Genomic DNA, 17,803 nt, shown 5'->3' on the forward strand with positions numbered 1-17,803 from the left:
TGAGGTAGGCTTGTATAGTTATAAACTTCCCTCTTAGAACTGGTTTTGCTGCATCCCATAGGTTTTTGATCATTGTATTTTCATTGTCATTTGTCTCTAGGTATTTTTTGATTTCCTCTTTGATTTCTTCAGTGATCTCTTGGTTATTTAGTAACATATTGTTTAGCCTCCATGTGTTTGTGTTTTTTACGTTTTTTTCCCTGTAATTATTTCTAATCTCATAGTGTTGTGGTCAGAAAAGATGCTTGATATGATTTCAATTTTCTTAACTTTACTGAGGCTTGATTTGTGACCCAAGATGTGACCTATCCTGGAGAATGTTCCGTGCACACTTGAGAAGAAGGTGTAATCTGCTGTTTTTGGATGGAATGTCCTATAAATATCAATTAAATCTATCTGGTCTATTGTGTCATTTAAAGTTTTTGTTTCCTCTTTATATTCTGTCTGGATGATCTGTCCATTGGTGTACGTGAGGTGTTAAAGTCCCCCACTATTATTGTGTTACTGTCGATTTCCTCTTTTATAGCTGTTAGCAGTTGTGTTATGTATTGAGGTGCTCCTATGTTGGGTGCATATATTTATAATTGTTATATCTTCTTCTTGGATTGATCCCTTGATCATTATGTAGTGTCCTTCCTTGTCTCTTGTAACATTCTTTATTTTAAAGTCTATTTTATCTGATACGAGTATTGCTACTTCGGCTTTCTTTTGATTTCCATTGGCATGGAATATCTTTTTCCATCCCCTCATTTTCAGTCTGTGTGTGTCCCTAGGTCTGAGGTGGGTCTCTTGTAGACAGCATATATATGGGTCTTGTTTTTGTATCCATTCAGCAAGCCTGTGTCTTTTGGTTGGAGCATTTAATCCATTCACGTTTAAGGCAATTATTGATATGTATGTTCCTATTACCATTTTCTTAATCGTTTTGGGTTTGTTTTTGTAGGTCCTTTTCTTCTCCTGTGTTTCCCACTTAGAGAAGTTCCTTTAGCATTTGTTGTATAGCTGGTTTGGTGGTACTGAATTCTCTTAGCTTTTGTTTGTCTGTAAAACTTTTGATTTCTTCATCAAATCTGAATCAGATCCTTGCTTGGTAGAGTAATCTTGGTTGTAGGTTTTCCCCTTTCATTACTTTAAGTATATCATGCCACTCCCTTCTGGCTTGTAGAGTTTCTGCTGAGAAATCAGCTGTTCACCTTATGGGAGTTCCCTTGTATGTTATTTGTCATTTTTCTCTTGCTGCTTTCAGTAATTTTTCTTTGTTTTTGCCAATTTGATTAGTATGTGTCTCGGTGTGTTTCTCCTTGGGTTTATCCTGTATGGGACACTCTGTGCTTCCTGGACTTGGATGGCTGTTTCCTTTCCCATGTTAGGGAAGTTTTTAACTATAATCTCTTCAAATATTTTCTCTGGTCCCTTCTCTCTGTCTTCTCCTTCTGGGACCCCTATAACGCAAATGTTGTTGCGTTTAATGTTGTCCCAGTGGTCTCTTAAGCTGTCTTCATTTCTTTTCATTCTTTTTTCTTTATTCTCTTCTGCAGCGGTGAATTCCACCATTCTGTCTTCCAGGTCACTTATCCATTCTTCTGCCTCAGTTATTCTGCTATTGATTCCTTCTAGTGTATTTTTCATTTCAATTCTTGTATTGTTCATCTCTGTTTGTTTGTTCTTTAATTCTTCTAGGTCTTTGTTAAACATTTCTTGCATCTTCTCGATCTTTGCCTCCATTCTTTTTCCGAGGTCCTGGATCATCTTCACTATCATTATTCTGAATTCTTTCCCTGGAAGGTTGCCTATCTCCACTTCATTTAGTTGTTTTTCTGTGTTTTTATCTTGTTCCTTCATCTGGTACATAGCCTTCTTCGTTTTCATCTTGTCTGTCTTTCTGTGAACGTGGTTTTTGTTCCACAGGCTGCAGAAGTGTAGTTCTTGCTTCTGCTGTCTGCCCTCTGGTGCATGAGGCTATCTAAGAGGCTTGTGCAAGTTTCCTGATGGGAGGGACTGGTGGTGGGTAGAGCTGCGTGTTGCTCTAGTGGGCAGAGCTCAGTAAAACGCTTGCCTGCTGATGGGTGGGGCTGGGTCTCCTCCCTGTTGGTTGTTTGGTCTGAGGTGACCCAACACTGGAGCCTACCCGGGCTCTTTGGCGGGGCTAATGGCGGACTCTGTGAGGGCGCATGCCAAGGAGTACTTCACAGAATTTCTGCTGCCAGTGTCCTTGTCCTCATGGTGAGACAGAGCCACCCCCCGCCTCTGCAGGAGACCCCCCAACACTAGCGGGTAGGTCTGTTTCAGTCTCCTATGGGGCTACTGCTCCTTCCCGTGGGTCCCGAAGCACACACTACTTTGTGTGTGCCCTCCAAGAGTGGAGTCTCTGTTTCCCCCAGTCCTGTCGAAGTCTTGCAGTCAAATCACCCCAGCCTTCAAAGTCTGATTCTCTAGGAATTCCTCCTCCTGTTGCTGGACCCTCAGGTTGGGAAGCCTGACCTGGGGCTCAGAACCTTCACTCCAGTGGGTGGACTTCTGTGGTGTACGTGTTCTACAGTTTGTGAGTCACCCACCTAGCAGTCATGGGATTTGATTTTATTGTGATTGCGCCCCTCCTACCGTCTCATTGTGGCTTCTCCTTTGTCTTTGGATGTGGGGTATCTTTTTTGGTGAGTTCCAGTGTCTTCTTGTCGATGATTGTTCAGCAGTTAGTTGTGATTCCATTGTTCTCGCAAGAGGGAGTGAGAGCATGTCCTTCTATTCTGCCATGTTGAACCAATCTGCCCAGTAAATGTATTTCTTGAGCACTTATTCTGTGTCAGATCTTGCCCTTAGAGAGCCTAGATTAAAGGAAAGACTGACACAAAAATAATTCCTTAGTTAATTAATTGCAATTGTAAATTTTAGGAAGGAGTAGAGTTTTGTTCGTTTGTTTTTTGAGAACACATAGTGCAAGACCTGGCCTGTCCTGAGAGTCAAATACCACTTCTTAATCTGGCAAGGATGAATGGGCGTTAGCTGGTTGAGGAAGGAATAAGGTGGGCAGAGATGAAGGAGTGCAGAGAGAGCATTGCAGACAGAGGGAACAGTATGCTTGATGGTTTTGAGGCAGGGAGGAGCAAGGCTTGCTCTAAGAACTATAAGATGAATGTGACACTGACATCCTTCCAATTTCTAGAAATATATAGTCATTATTTTAATAGTGTTAGTCTCGCACATAGTAATTTTTAACTACAGTTTTTTAAGCTTTGTTATGTCCTTTAAATTATATTTAGATATAAATTAGTGATTTTTTTTACTTTTGTTATCTAAAGGAACTAAATGAGATTGGAACTTAAAACTGAGGTTCTTAAAAGAACATACTTTGCCGTGGCATCCGTGGTTTAGTCTTTTCGGAAGTTGTCTTCTGATAACTAAATATCTATGTTATATGACTAAAACACTGACATTTAGGTAATAGATTCGAAAATTTGAGTGTTTGATGGGTCTTGTTTGTAATATTTATTTTATACTGTTCATTGTTATTTCCAGGTTCTATACACGCTTTTTTTTTCCCCCCCAAACATTTTTCTTATAAATTGCTTTCTATTGTTACACAGTAGACTCAGGTCAGTAATAGATACTTGGGAATGGTATGCAACAGTGTTAGATCAGAAACTCATTTCTGTGTTCAGTTTTCCTTTGCAAGTTATAGTTTCTGGTCTTTTTTCTTCTTTAATTGTTGTTTCTGATTTAGTGAAAGAAAAAAAGGAATTGTCTGAAAGAAAAAGTATCTTAACATTGGGGTTTTTTTTTTTTTTTAGTTACATAGCATAAGCAACACAGGAGAATTCACTTAGCTAAATTCAAATGCATGAACTTACTCCCCTCAAATTTGAACCAGATCTAAGGCATATCCTAAGTTTTGTGTTTATACAAGATTCTGTGCCACATACTTCTTGTCTAGTACATAAATTTAGGTAATGAAATCGTTGAAGAGAAATCCCCGGATGTTCTAGTATTAAATTGAAATTACTGTGTTATTTTGGCAGGTTATTCTCGTTCAAGTTAATCCAGGTGAGACTTTTACAATAAGAGCGGAGGATGGAACACTTCAGTGCATTCAAGGTAAGGAAGTTTTTTGTAAGCTTTCTAATCAAAGAAGTTTTCCTTTATTTATTATTTTATGGAAGTAGAGTTTATCTCTGAGTCTGCATGTGATTTTCTAGAAGTAAAATTTATCTTGGATTTTTTTTTTTTTTTTTTTGCTTTTATTAAGGGCTCCTTAATGCTGATGTGGGCCTGTGATATATAAGTGACAAAGTTAAATATCTTGAGTATTCTATTGACTTTTAAGTGAATTAAATTAACTTGGGAAAGCTTGCATTGTATTCATATATTTCGGAATTTGGTAGTCCTGAAAAATGCAGAGACTTTTAAGAGAGCTTAAAATTCCAGATGAGAACAGCAAGTACTTTTTCAAATTAGGTAAAAGTTTCAAATACATATTGTGATGCTATCCAAATGATGCTTTTAGAGGTAAAAATATGTATTAAATATCTGTTATTTATTACTGAGTAACAAATTACTCAAATTTAGTAGCTTAAAACAGTTCTTGTCTACAGTTTCTGTGGGTCAGGAATTTAGGCACAGCTTAGCTGTGTCCTATGGCTCTGGGCCTCTCAAAATGCTAAACTCCAGGTGTGGGCTAGATAGAGCTACAGTCACCGTAAGGCATGTCTGAGTGTCAGTCTGTTTCCAGGCTCGCCTAAGTGGTTGTTGGCAGGATTTAGTTTTTTTTGTGGGCTAGTGGCAGGCGGCTTCCCTCTGTTCCTTGCTAAGTGGCCTCTCCGTGGGGGCGCTTACATTATGGCAGCGTCATCGGAGCAGCAACTAAAGGGCAAGAGGGAGTGGTATGTCCAGCCCGCTCCAGAAAGGGGATGACACAGAGTATGAATACCAGCAGCCAACTTTCAGAAAGCTGCCCACCGCAGTCCACCCTCGGCCCTCATAATTCGTGTCTCTCCCATATGCAAGGTACCCCCTCCTAAGGTCTGCAGAAGCTTTATTCCAGTACAGCATCAGCTCAGAGTCCAGAATCTGGTTATCTCAATAAGCTCCAGGAGCAGGTGAGGCTCCTTGGGTGTAGTTCTTTAAGTACTGCTCCTACGGCATTTCAGTGAATTTCTAGTTTGTGTAACACCGGTGCCTCTTCTCTATAGCTCACTAAGGAAAGAAAGACGCTTAGGTACTCTGATCCATGTGGGGTTCTGTGTAGGAAGATCAATCCAGATATGGAGTTAGTCTATAAATACTGCTGTGTTGGAGGGCACTGTGTGACAGCTCTTTTTGGCAGTGATTGGGATTATGGGGCAAATGGTAAATTGGCCTGTAATTGAGTTCAGTACTAGGTTATTGATTAGACTGGAATCTGACCAGAGGTCTTATTTTAATACTTGGGCTTGCTCACCAATATATAAAGAAAATGAAGGAAAATGCCCTTTAGTTTTAGTTTTCCATAATGAGCTGCATGGAAAAAGTTGATCTTCCCATTGTTTTGCATAATAGCAGAGTGTGCTGCTGTGTCGTTTCATTACTTGTTTTTGAAACTATAAGAACAAAAATTTAGGAAAAAAAATTAAAACTCATTAGGCTAGAATCCTAGTGGGTTTTAATTGCAGTTAATCTGAAATGATTTAACCATTTCATTAATGATTTTTTCTGATTGCATTCATTGTGTCCCTGAAATTGATCTTGGTGTTCTAAACCATTTAAAAACCAAACCTAGTCTTCGGTGATAGATCACACAAAGGAACTTCAGGTAAAAGAAGAGAGAAAAATATTTTAAAATAGTATGAGTTACAGAATCTTCTACCTACTTGTAGAACTGTAACAGATATTATCAACAAATAAAACCTCAAAATTCACTCTGTATCTTAAAAAAAAAAAAAACACACTAGTAAAACTAGATGAAAAGTTATTTTACCTACATAGAATGAAGCTGATATTTCCAGTTCAGTAAGAGAATAGTTGAGCTTCTGGTCATGGTAACATTGGAACCCTATGCATTGGCTAGAAGACTCTACAACTGAGTATGTGTAATAGAATCTATAAAAGCAAATTGCTGAATGGATCAACATATATAAAATCCACTTTTTCAATGCCAACTGCTTCTACTTTTGGTGTCTGAAGAGTGTGTGTGTGTGTTCGTCTAGTTAGCCTCTTCCTCACTTTTTGTGGGTCCAATTCGTAACTGGTATACTCTGCAGGGAATTTAGCAAGTATATTGCTCTGTCCACAATGGAAACTTTGTATTTATTCATGATGGTACTTGGAGATAAGTGACACTAACACCCCTTTCAGTGATTTAAAAAAATGCCATTGACTAAAGAAGAATTGTAGAGCCATTTATCTTTGGCTTACTGAGCCTTCCTATTCTTTGTTCTCTTCTGAACACCGAGGTACTGTGGTTATCTTTATTTGGACATGTTGGTACCTGGCCCAACTAATTGAAATGACACAGGACAGGGTGAGGGTGACCTGGAACCCCAAGTGGTTTGCTAGGGCTTGGGAGGCCCTGGAACAACAGGATCAACTGCAGGAACTGGAAGGAACCACAGTCCAGACCCATTGTTGGCCACTCATGCATAACAGACAGCCACTCAGCCCAGGTGCTCTCATTCCCCCCTTCATCTGAGTTCCAGTGTGAGTTAGTGAATGCTTCACTCCAGGTAGGTAGAGCATATCAACATAGAATGTGGGAATAGGCAATATGTTTATAAATTCCAACACAAGTTGTTACTATCCTTTCACTGTGATTAACATCCCTATTATTGCTAATATTTATTCAACTCTTAGCCTTATGTATTCTCTCATTGAATGGGTATGACAGATACACATGAGGAAGCTGAGACCTGTAGAGGCTAATTCACACATCTAAAGTCATATAGAGCAGCTACATGTAAAAGAATGAAATTAGAACACTCCCTAACACCATACACAAAAATAAACTCAAAATGGATTAAAGACCTCAATGTAAGGCCAGACACTATAAAACTCTTAGAGGAAAACATAGGCAGAACACTTTATGATGTAAATCACAGCAAGATCCTTTTTGACCCACCTCCTAGAGAAATGGAAATAAAAACAAAAATAAATGGGACCTAATGAAACTTAAAAGCTTTTGCACAGCAAAGGAAACCATAAACAAGACAAAAAGACAACCCTCAGAATGGGAGAAAATATTTGCAAATGAATCAAGGGACAAAGGATTCATCTCCAAAATTTACAAGCAGCTCATGAAGCTCAATATCAAAAAAACAACCCAATCCAAAAATGGGCCGAAGACCTAAATAGACATTTCTCCAAAGAAGATATATAGATTGCCAACAAACACATGAAAGAATGCTCAACATCACTAATCAGTAGAGAAATGCAAATCAAAACTACAATGGGGTATCACCTCACACTGGTCAGAATGGCCATCACCAAAAAATCTACAAACAATAAGTGCTGGAGAGGGTGTGGAGAAAAGGGAACCAACCCTCTTGCACTGTTGGTGGGAATGTAAATTGATACAGCCACTATGTAGAACAGTATGGAGGTTCCTTAAAAAACTAAAAATAGAATTACTATATGACCCAGCAATCCCACTGTTGGGCATATACCTGGAGAAAAGCATAATTCAAAAAGAGTCATGTACCACAATGTTCATTGCAGCTCTATTTACAATAGCCAGGACATGGAAGCAACCTAAGTGTCCATCGACAGATGAATGGATAAAGAAGATGTGGCACATATATACAATGGAATATTACTCAACCATAAAAAGAAATGAAATTGAGTCATTTGTAGTGAGGTGGATGGACCTAGAGTCTGTCATACAGAGTGAAGTAAGTCAGAAAGAGAAAAACAAATACCGTATGCTAACACATATATAGGGAATCTAAAAAAATAAATGGTTATGAAGAACCTGGGGGCAGGACAGGAATAAAGATGCGGACGTAGAGAATGGACTCGAGGACATGGGGAGGGGGAAGGGTAGGCTGGGACAAAGTGAGAGCGTGGCATGGACTTATATATACTACCAAATGTAAAATAGATAGCTAGTGGGAAGCAGCCGCATAGCACAGGGAGATCAGCTCGGTGCTTTCTGACCACCTAGAGGGGTGGGATAGGGTGGGTAGGAGGGAGTCACAAGAGGGAGGGGATATGGGGATATATGTATATGTATAGCTGATTCACTTTGTTATACAGCAGAAACTAACACAGCATTGTAAAGCAATTATACGCCAATAAAGATGTTAAAAAATAAATAAATAAAGTCATCTAGTGAGAAACAGCAGAGCTCTTTATTGCCTTGCTCCGTGGCTTTACGTCAGGGAATCATGAACTCAGATCGACTCCATTTTCTTGGGCACGTGACAAGAGCAAGATGGGTTCCTATTCCTGGAGTAACAGGATTCTGGGAAGGATGCTAGGTGAGTACTCAGGTGACCAGAATGAGATAGAGATGGTTTGCAGAGCAAAAGTGGATGGTGGAGACGGGGTCTTTGGAATAAGACAGGTACCCTGTTCACAGAAGTGAGAGCAGGATAGTTTGATACAGGGAGTATTGATTTAGAAGTCCTTAAATTATCTCTGTCCAGAGTCAGGATTGGGCCCAGAGTCGGGGTGGGCTGAGCTTCTAGGTGGGGCTTCCAGCTTCAGTTGCTGGAAGAGGACGGGTACAATGGTAGAGGACTGGTTAGGAAAGGATCTGAAATTGAGTCATATTGTAATGGCAACTTGTAAAAGATGCATTTGTATTTTACTAAAGATTAAAGTTAAGAGAATGAAGCTCTAGTTGTGCTTTTTCAACACCAGCCAGCAGATGGGGAGGTGTGTTTTTCGGCGGGGAAGGAGAGCGCGGCGATTGGTGGTGGTGGCCTTCCGGGAAAGTTTGAAGTCATCCCCATTGCTTACACCGTGGTTGAAACTGTCAGCTTGATAGCTTTGCTATTTCAGCACTAGCCAGCACAGTAAGAATTGCTGGGGGCTGGGGGGTGGGGTTAGGGGGAGGGAGTGGGGCTGGTTGCAGGCCTTCCTGGAAACTTTGAAATTATACCATGTGAGGTCAACCCCCTCTGCTTGTAGTCGAATTTGTCAGCCTAATAATTTTCTCTATAGGACATTTATGACGTCACTAGAAAGACCCCAGAAGCTCATTGTGGTGCCATGAAAAGGCAGTCTGGAAATTCAGAGCAAATCAATGTAAAGCATATGGTTACTCTGGGGAAAAAACAAGATTTTGTTTTCATGGGAATGTCCTTGGTGATAATGAAGGAAGAAAAACACAGGAAACATACAATATGCTGTGAAAGCAGATTCATTTCTAATGGAATATTTCTCAATATTTCCATGAAACATGAATCATAGGTCTTGAAGGGGCCACAGAAGGTCATCGTTTATTCTTACTTGGAGGCAGCACTATACCTATGGCATCCTAGACAAAAGATTTTTCTTTCCTAGGCCAGGTGGAAGTGTATAAAGAGCTAATTGTTAGGGAAAAAAGAATCTTAGCGATCAATCTGAATTTTTTCCTCTGGTGAAATTCAGGAATTAATAGAGGGCAGCTGCAGGTCTCTCCCGTTATTTTCATATCCGTGTCTGGGCTGAGGTGCTGGCAGTGCAGCCTTCCTTCCTGCCCACGCATGCCATCTTTTTATCTGGGCCAGTTCTCTGCTCCCTGTAAAACGCTTCAGCCAAAACAAATACCACTCTTCCTTTAAGCTCTAGGGCTCTCTCCTTCAGCAGGGGTTCCCCCCTTCCCCCCGGGCCATTTCAGTCCATTCTGACCTTTCTCTGCGTTCCTGGAGGAGCAGGTGGAGGTAGCACTGCATGTAACTATCTGGTTATATGTGTAAACCTTTCCTTAGCCCTTGAATTAGACTGTGAGTTCAGTTGTGACAGGAAACAGTGTATCCTCCACCCTACCAATACCTCCAGCCACACAGCCTGACAATAATTACTGACCACTAGGCCCTTGACTAGCTCTGGCGTTACATCAGATGTGATGATTTTTCTTTTAACTTTTACTATTGTGCCGGGAACTTAAAGATATTTAGTTAAGTGCTTTTAGGGGCCTTTAAAATCTCTATAGAAGAACTTTCAAATTTCAAATCATATTACAATTAAAGCTAATCAGTTTCCTTTAAAAAAAAACACGTGTAAGTCTAAAGAACTTTCATATTGACCAGTATTAATGCCGCAATTTTTGTCTTTCAAGACATATTTCAGATCATGAGCCTGAAGAAAACAGGTGAATGTCCTGGTGATAACAGCAAAAAACAGGTTAAAGTGAAATGCTTGGGAATCACCATTACCCTAATAAAGAATAATATTTAAAGATATTTGATTACTAATGTTTTTTGTCCAGAATAATCTAGACATCTTTAAAAAGATTATTTACTCGGCTAATTTGTGGTAAGTGAGTAGAGACCTTGAAATGACAGCAGAATGTGTGGCAGGAGGGAAACTTGAGGAGAGCCTTACTCTGAGATGGCTGTAGTTTGGGTTCTGTTAGAGTGTGAAACTTTCTCCCTCTCCTGCTTACTCTCCTTAAGCCTTCTTCAGCTCTGTGTCTAAGTCCCCCTGCCCCACTGAGTGTGGGAACCGTATCATTGATGAACAGCATGCTCTGCTCACAGGCCCCTGTGAATGACACCATTGAGAGCCGGTCCACATTTTTGAATCTCCTCGTTTGTCTCCCACCCCGCTCCCCGCCATATTCAGAATCCAGACTGTCACTGGGAACTTAAAGTTACTTTTTTTTCTCATTGGGTACTTTAAGTGCATTTATTAGACTTGTTTGGCACATTAAAACACCGACCTGTCATTCTTTCTAAGAATTTTATGAGAGGTCCTAGTGGACTCTCGTTGTCTCTTGCTTTGTTGATTGAGAAATGACTTGAGTGATGTCATAGGTAGGGCTTGCAAGCTGAGGTAGACTATCATTTCACAAGCAAAGCTTCTATATGGTCTATGCCTTTAAAGAAAACTCTGCATATAAGTGAGAAATTCCTGTTTTACTGGCTTACAACCAAGGAAGAGGACCTGTTGCAAATGAAGTCTGTCTCCTAAGAGTGATTGAACCCTTGCCCTGGCTTAAATTTGCAAACAAGTCTTTTATCCAAACTATTTGGGTGATTTGAAAGTGAACTTACTGTCCTATGACTGCCTTTAAATAGTTTAGAATCTTTGCAAACTTTCATTACATTGAATATGTAATTGATTGTTATTTGACTGTATGTAATTACTTACGGAAAGTCTGTATTATAAGGCAAAAGATTTTTTCCTGTTACAATTTTCTTATTTTGAGAGCTTCTTTTTCTACACAAGAAACTGCTTTGAAAGTCAATTCCTTTTGCATTTGGGGGTTTGTGAAGGATCGCTAATCTGAAATGTTACTGTGAACAGTTAAGGCCTCACTTGAGAAAATCTTTTAGAATCGAAAATACCAAGTCTTTTGCCCAGGCTAGCCCCAGTGTCCTGCCCATCTTTCTGACTGATCCAAAGCTATATTTGGTAAGACTTAGTACATAAGTTTCCAGTGAGGCTCTAGGCTGAGAGAATCTGAGTTTCTAGGAATATCTGAATTATTCCACCAACTTGCCAGCTCACTTTATAACTTAAATATTAGATTTGGGACAAATCAGTCTCTTACCTGTGTGTGTGTAATATTGATTAAATGTTGGTGAAAAATCACTTTTAGCATTTTGGAGAATACCTGATCTCTGAAATGCTTGAGAGCCTTATTTTGGGCATGATGATTTGCCTTTTTTCTCATACATGGACATGCATAGCTGTTTGTGCAAACAGGAGTTCTGAATGCTGACCTGATAGGCCCCCTTTCAGACAATAGCTTGCTGCCGAGTAACTGGAAGTTTACCACCAGAATAGTCTCCATGAGGGTCAGTGAGTACTGATGGGCCCAGAGCAGAAAGTCCAGTTTATGGAGGGGGTGAGAGGAAAGTCTGTGATTATAAGTGTGGCTGTCATCGTGCTGGGACTGAGTAATGTCCTGAGACTGGGTTACATCAGTGTGAAACCATGCTGCTTCCCACGAGGTGGTGTGAAGTCCCTCTCAAGGGAAAATATCCAGTGTGTCTGCTGCTTTCTACCCTTCCCATTTATCTCGATTGTTTTTAGCTATTGTTACATATCCATAATTAGGACAAAAACTGTACACAAAATTATATTGTCAGACTTTCTTTGGCCTTTTTCTTCAAGTAAAGCTTGAGTGATTTAATTGTTAGAAGTTATAAAGGTTATGTTCTAAGAGTAAAGGCTCTGTAGTGAGAATCCCTGGTTGTTCGCTAGATAATGGTTAAACTCTTAGCTTCAGTTTCTTTCCTCTCTTAAAATGGGGATAGTGGGAATACCTATCCAGTGAGGTTGTGAGACATTCCATTGTAAGTACTAGCCTCATCATCATCATCATCATCATCTAGTAATGTACACAGCTTTGCTGATTATTTTTGTTCTAAAGAGATGCCATGACCAGTTGTGGGCAATGACTTGGTTATCAGTCAAAGTTCGAGCCTCCATTTCATTGCCTACTTAACAGTAAGCTTGCTTTCATGGGTTGATGGTGATAGCAACATTTCAGACATTTCAGATGAAGGTTTATGGGGATGTATGTATTGTTCAGATAAAGGATTGTGGATAAAACAGTGGTTCCACTGTTTCATGCATTTAAAGTAAGTTTTGTTGTAGTGAAGCTTCAGTTGTTGCTTTTATTTTGGATGATAAGCTGTTAACTCTCACACTATGCCTGAGAGGCCATATTCAGACAGGCCTATAAAGTAGTTCCTATGGGTATGCCTTCCCTCCTTTAGGCCTTGTCGTTCACATTTCAATTAAATTCCATACTTCTTTTAATCTTTATTTAATGTGTCCTGCTCTTAGGCAGTACTGAAGAGGCAGTAAGGCATATTGGTAAGATCATTATGGGTTTTTGAGTAAGATTGGCTGGCCTAGAAGTCCCCTGCATGTTAGATGTGTGTCGTAAAAGCAGTTACTTCTCTACACCTACACCTAATCTGTAGAATTGGAATAATAATATCGGTCTTAAAGAATTGCTATGGGGATTAAATGACATATTGGGTAGAAAGCACTTAGAACAGTTTCTAAGGCAATGTAAGGGTCCAATAAATAGGAACCATTATTAGGCTCCCAGTCTCCATTATGGCTAGACATTGAACCACCTTTATTTTTGTTACTTGTCAGTTTAAAGCGTTTCAGGAAAGACTCTGTGAACTTGAGGTATTGGTTAGGAGTTTTCAGATGTCTTCACATTTTAGTCGTACTGCTTCATAATATGTTTAAAAATTATGCAGTGGGAGTTTAGCTTCTGTGCCATTTTTGTCTTGCACGCTTGTTCAGCAGTGGTTAAAATGTCATTTCTGAGGGTACCACTGCTTGGCGTTCCTTAAATGTCACAGATCTTTGCATGACAGATAATTCCAAAGAGCTAATTGTCACATTACCTCGATTGTCCACCACATTTTATTTCACAGCTTATAATCTTTTAGTTCTTGCTTTATTCTTTCTGTATTTTTTACCTTTGTGTTTTACACTTACAATTTGAAATGGAAAATTTCATGTTAGAGGTGTCTTTAAAGAAGTCTGTAAAGGGTTCTTCAAGGGTCGGGGTCAAATCTTAGTGATCTTTGTATCCCAGTGCCTATCCAGCACCTCCTAGATGCTCAGAAAAGAGGAAAGTCATTTCCTGATTTACTGCTAAAAAATCATGTCAAAATCATGGAAAAGTCTCATAGTTAATTCACAGAGGTAATTTTTTGTTTTTGTTACTGTACTTAAGTAATTAAGTTTGGTTATTTTTACTCTCCGTTCCTCAAATTAAGATAATGAATGCAGGTGTGAGTTTGTTTCCAAAAACACAGTAATTCTGAAGAAGTCCACTATATTGGTTAGCTCCCTTACTTGTAAAAAGCATGAGGGAGTGATCATTATATCCCTTCTTTTGATAATTTTTTTCTTTTGTGAGGAGTGGGCTGGGAACACCTTGGAAAATATTTTTAAGGCTATTTAATAGTGAAAGATAGACCAGCTTTATCTTTTATGTTATTAGCAAGTAATTTAGATTGTTCATTAGTATTTTATTGTTTTTGTGCAGTTAAAAATTATAGCATTTATCTGTAGCAGTAAACTCCATGTCAGACCCAGGCATAGAAAGAGTACACTTTAAATTGTAAACGAGTCTGGTTACTGAAGTAAATGGAGTTGGCAGGCAGGAGGCGAAGAGAGCCTGGGTGAGGGCATTGGTGGAGGGTGTGGAAGCAGGAACAGAAATTTGAGATGTTTAGGAGATAGTCATGACTTGCTGACCAGTGGGACACACACTGAAGAGAGGGAGTGAGCTATGCACTAGATGTTGTGTTTCCCTAAGATAGGTGGAATCCGGTCCTTTAGAAAAATGTTTGTCCTACAGTGTAAACAATAGTTTACAAACTAAACATTTTGTATTCACTCTGTCCTAATTGGACAAGCATTAGGATTAACAAAAAAGGATAAAAAAGAGCAAACTTTTTTTTTCCTTTAAGTAAGTGCGTTTTTTCTGCTCATCAGCTTGGGTACTGCTTCTTGGAGGAGAGTTTTCAGTGACTTGGAAGGTATTTTGCACACTATTTTTTGAGGATATGAAGACAGTTGGGTAAAAGGGGAGTGTGTTTTAATACTTCTTTCTGGACTCATCTAAATATGGAGAAAACTGGCCTCAAAACTGCCCACAGGGACGTCCCTGGTGGCGCAGTGGTTAAGAATCCGCCTGCCAATGCAGGGGAAACGGGTTTGAGTCCTGGTCTGGCAAGATCCCACATGCGGCGGAGCAACTAAGCCCGTGCGCCGCAACTTCTGAGCCTGTGCTCTAGAGCCTGTGAGCCACAACTACTGAAGCCTGCGCGCCTAGAGCCCATGCTCCGCGACAAAGAGAAGCCACCGCAATGAGAAGCCCGCGCACCGCAACAAAGAGTAGCACCCACTCGCCGCAACTAGAGAAAGCCCGTGCTCAGCAACAAAGACCCAACGCAGCTAAAAATAAATAAATAAATAAATTTATTTAAAACAAAACAAAACAAAAAAACTGCCCACATCAGCGACTTTCCCTTATGACTCCTGGTTCGGGGTTCTTTGCATATACCCACATTTCTTGTGTGGCTGGATATAACTCCCCAACCCCCTTTAGCAATTGGAGAGAAAAGTTGAAGTGTTGAAAACTCTTCAGGTCTTTTTGTGTCTGAGTTAAAATGGAAGTGTTCCATAATTCAGATATAACATCTTTATGGACACTTTATATATGGCAGTGCAGCAGAGCCAGAATTAACAGGCTTTGTGGTATCTTTCTGGCTATAGGAGTTTCCACATTTTCACTTAATTTAAAAAGCTTCCAGTTATTAGCAAATTAAAATTTCTGTTCTAAACTGATAAGAAGAGGAGGCAAAACATCAGGGGAAGAAAAGTCTTTGGGAACAGAAGTGGAAACTTAAAAAGATAAATATAAGCATTATTCTTAGTGTGTTTTTGAGTGAAAGTGTTATTCTGTTAGAGGACCGACTAGATGAATTTTATGTTTTGTTCTGCAGTTCTCAGTAAAGTGGGTATACACAGTCACACAGTTATCTCATGTAGATGTCAAATTAAACTCTGCCTGTTCGTTGCTTGAAGTGCCAAGTCTTTAACTGTTGTCTGGGGTTGGATTATTTTGATTATCTGGGATTGGATCTTTTAACATCGGTCCGTGTGTCTTATGCTAGATCCAGCAGTGTCAATTTTCTGTGCCTGCTGTACCAGGATACAAGCAGTGCAGACAACACGCGTACTTTGGCACAGCTAGAACTTGTCTCCTCCAGTTGAGGAAGAACAGTCTTTGCAGGCAGTATAATCAAACCATTATACTTAAATTGCCTGAGTGTAAGCATGAAATAGTCACAAAATGTTAAAGTACAGCAAAAGTGTGGCTTGTTGTCCCATAAATTAGAAACCAAGATCTGAGATTAATTGGTTAATTTATTCTCAGTGATCAAGACATTTCTTATTCTGTGGGTCAAGCAGTCACATTTTTTTTTTTTTTTTTAAGAATTCACATTTTGAGTGACATAGTTCTTGCATCATATGCTTAAGGTAAAGAACATCTCTTAACACCTCAGGATTTTAAGGCTGGTTGTATTAACATTAGTGGTTTGTAACTTTTGCACATCAGAATTACCTGGGGAACTTTAAAAAAAAAAAAATGCACAAGTTGACCTCCAGGCTAATTGTAGGGAATTGTCAGATTGTCTAAGCCAAGGGGAACTGTCAGATTGTTTTGGGGGCAAGACCTTGGCATTAGTTTTGAAAAGCTTCATAGGTAATTTAATATGCAGTGGAGACTGAGAATTTCTGGTTAACCTAACCCTCAGGATAGTTTAAGAAATTCTCATGGTGTGTTTTCGCCAAGTACATCACACTGCACATGCTGTGTACCTGTCTGTTCATCCAGGTTAGTCTTCTTTAAGAAGGTTTGCAAAGTGCTTAAAGATCATTTATCTTGTAATCATATACTTAATAAGTAAACTGTATGTGGTGGTTGTCTTTACTGAACCTATTGAAATTGCTCTTTTTGTTATAAACTTCTGTAAGTAGTAAATAAGGGTCATCAAACAGAAATTTGAGTTTATTCCTTTCAGCAGAGAACAGATCTATTTTACCTTTACTTAGATGTAAACACAACAGCTCACCTATTATAAACTATTAAAATTCAAAGTTGATTAAAATAGGTAAAGATTGTACAGGGTGGATGAAGCTGAAAAAGTGGGATGAGAAAATAACCATCTTACAGCTTGCTGCTTGCAGAAGCTGCTTTTAGCACTCTTTCCACTTGGCTCTGTGGACGAATTGGGCTGAAACTATTGCTTCCCTCTTTGTTCCCTTCATAGATCTTGCCTCATACTTTGAATGATGTAGGTGCCCAGGAAACAGGTTGGTATTTGGCTCAAGTTGTCCCCCCAGCATACCTGAATCCAGGGTATTACATCCTGTTTCAGATGCTGACAGTTACCAGTAACTTTAGCATGGATTAGAATCACCTGGAGGGCTTGTTCAAACACAGATTGCTGGTACCACCCCCAGGGTTTCTGATTTAGGTCTGGGGTAGGTGAGATGGGTCCTGAGAATTTGTATTTATAAGGAGTTCCCGGGTGATACCGATGTTGGTGATTCTGGGTCCAGGCTTTGAGAACAGCTGAGGTAGGAGGCTTTCTGGAAGAGGGCCACTTGTAAGAGGGGATTTTTAGAGAAGTGCCCTTAAACAAAAGAGAAAACTCTCAGGATTAAGTTTGGTCACAAAGTGGACAAAAGGGAGAAAGTCCATGTAAATGAAGAAAAAGAAAGAAGAATGACTGGCTTAAATTCTTCAGTTGCAAGCTCAAAGATAGAATTTTTTCTTGGTCTGAAATTTTTTCCCCTTCCTCCACTATAGGTTTAATGAACTGAGGTTTGAATCAGGGACTCTTTTCAAAGGATTTGTTCGTATAATCTTTCCATTTACACCTCCTAATTCAATTGCCATTTTATCAGGAATTCCTTTTTCTTCTCTATGCCTCAGTTCCGACATGGTGAGAATAAATACGATTGCCAAAGATATTCCAGGAATATTTTAGAGTTTAATGAATAGTATTATGTAGTATATGGGGATCACTGAGTTAGGAAACTTATGCAAATATGAAAAATATTCTAAACAGATACACAATATCTGATAACTGTACTCAAGTAATAAGCTAGTACATCCCTCCCCCTAGACAGC

General features: G+C 39.5%; 1 protein-coding gene across 4 annotated transcripts in view; it reads left to right on the forward strand.

The window, feature by feature from the left end:
• Positions 1–17,803, forward strand: part of FNDC3B (fibronectin type III domain containing 3B) — a 348,693-nt gene that overhangs the window by 97,951 nt on the left and 232,939 nt on the right. For all 4 annotated transcript variants that reach the window (XM_068546247.1, XM_068546249.1, XM_068546251.1 and 1 more), the window contains one exon: positions 4,014–4,089. In XM_068546247.1, the coding sequence (XP_068402348.1) occupies positions 4,014–4,089 (76 nt within the window). The remainder of the gene's footprint in view (positions 1–4,013; positions 4,090–17,803) is intronic.

The sequence above is a fragment of the Eschrichtius robustus genome, chromosome 6, assembly GCF_028021215.1.
Source record: "Eschrichtius robustus isolate mEscRob2 chromosome 6, mEscRob2.pri, whole genome shotgun sequence".
Classification (NCBI taxonomy): Eukaryota; Metazoa; Chordata; class Mammalia; order Artiodactyla; family Eschrichtiidae; genus Eschrichtius; species Eschrichtius robustus.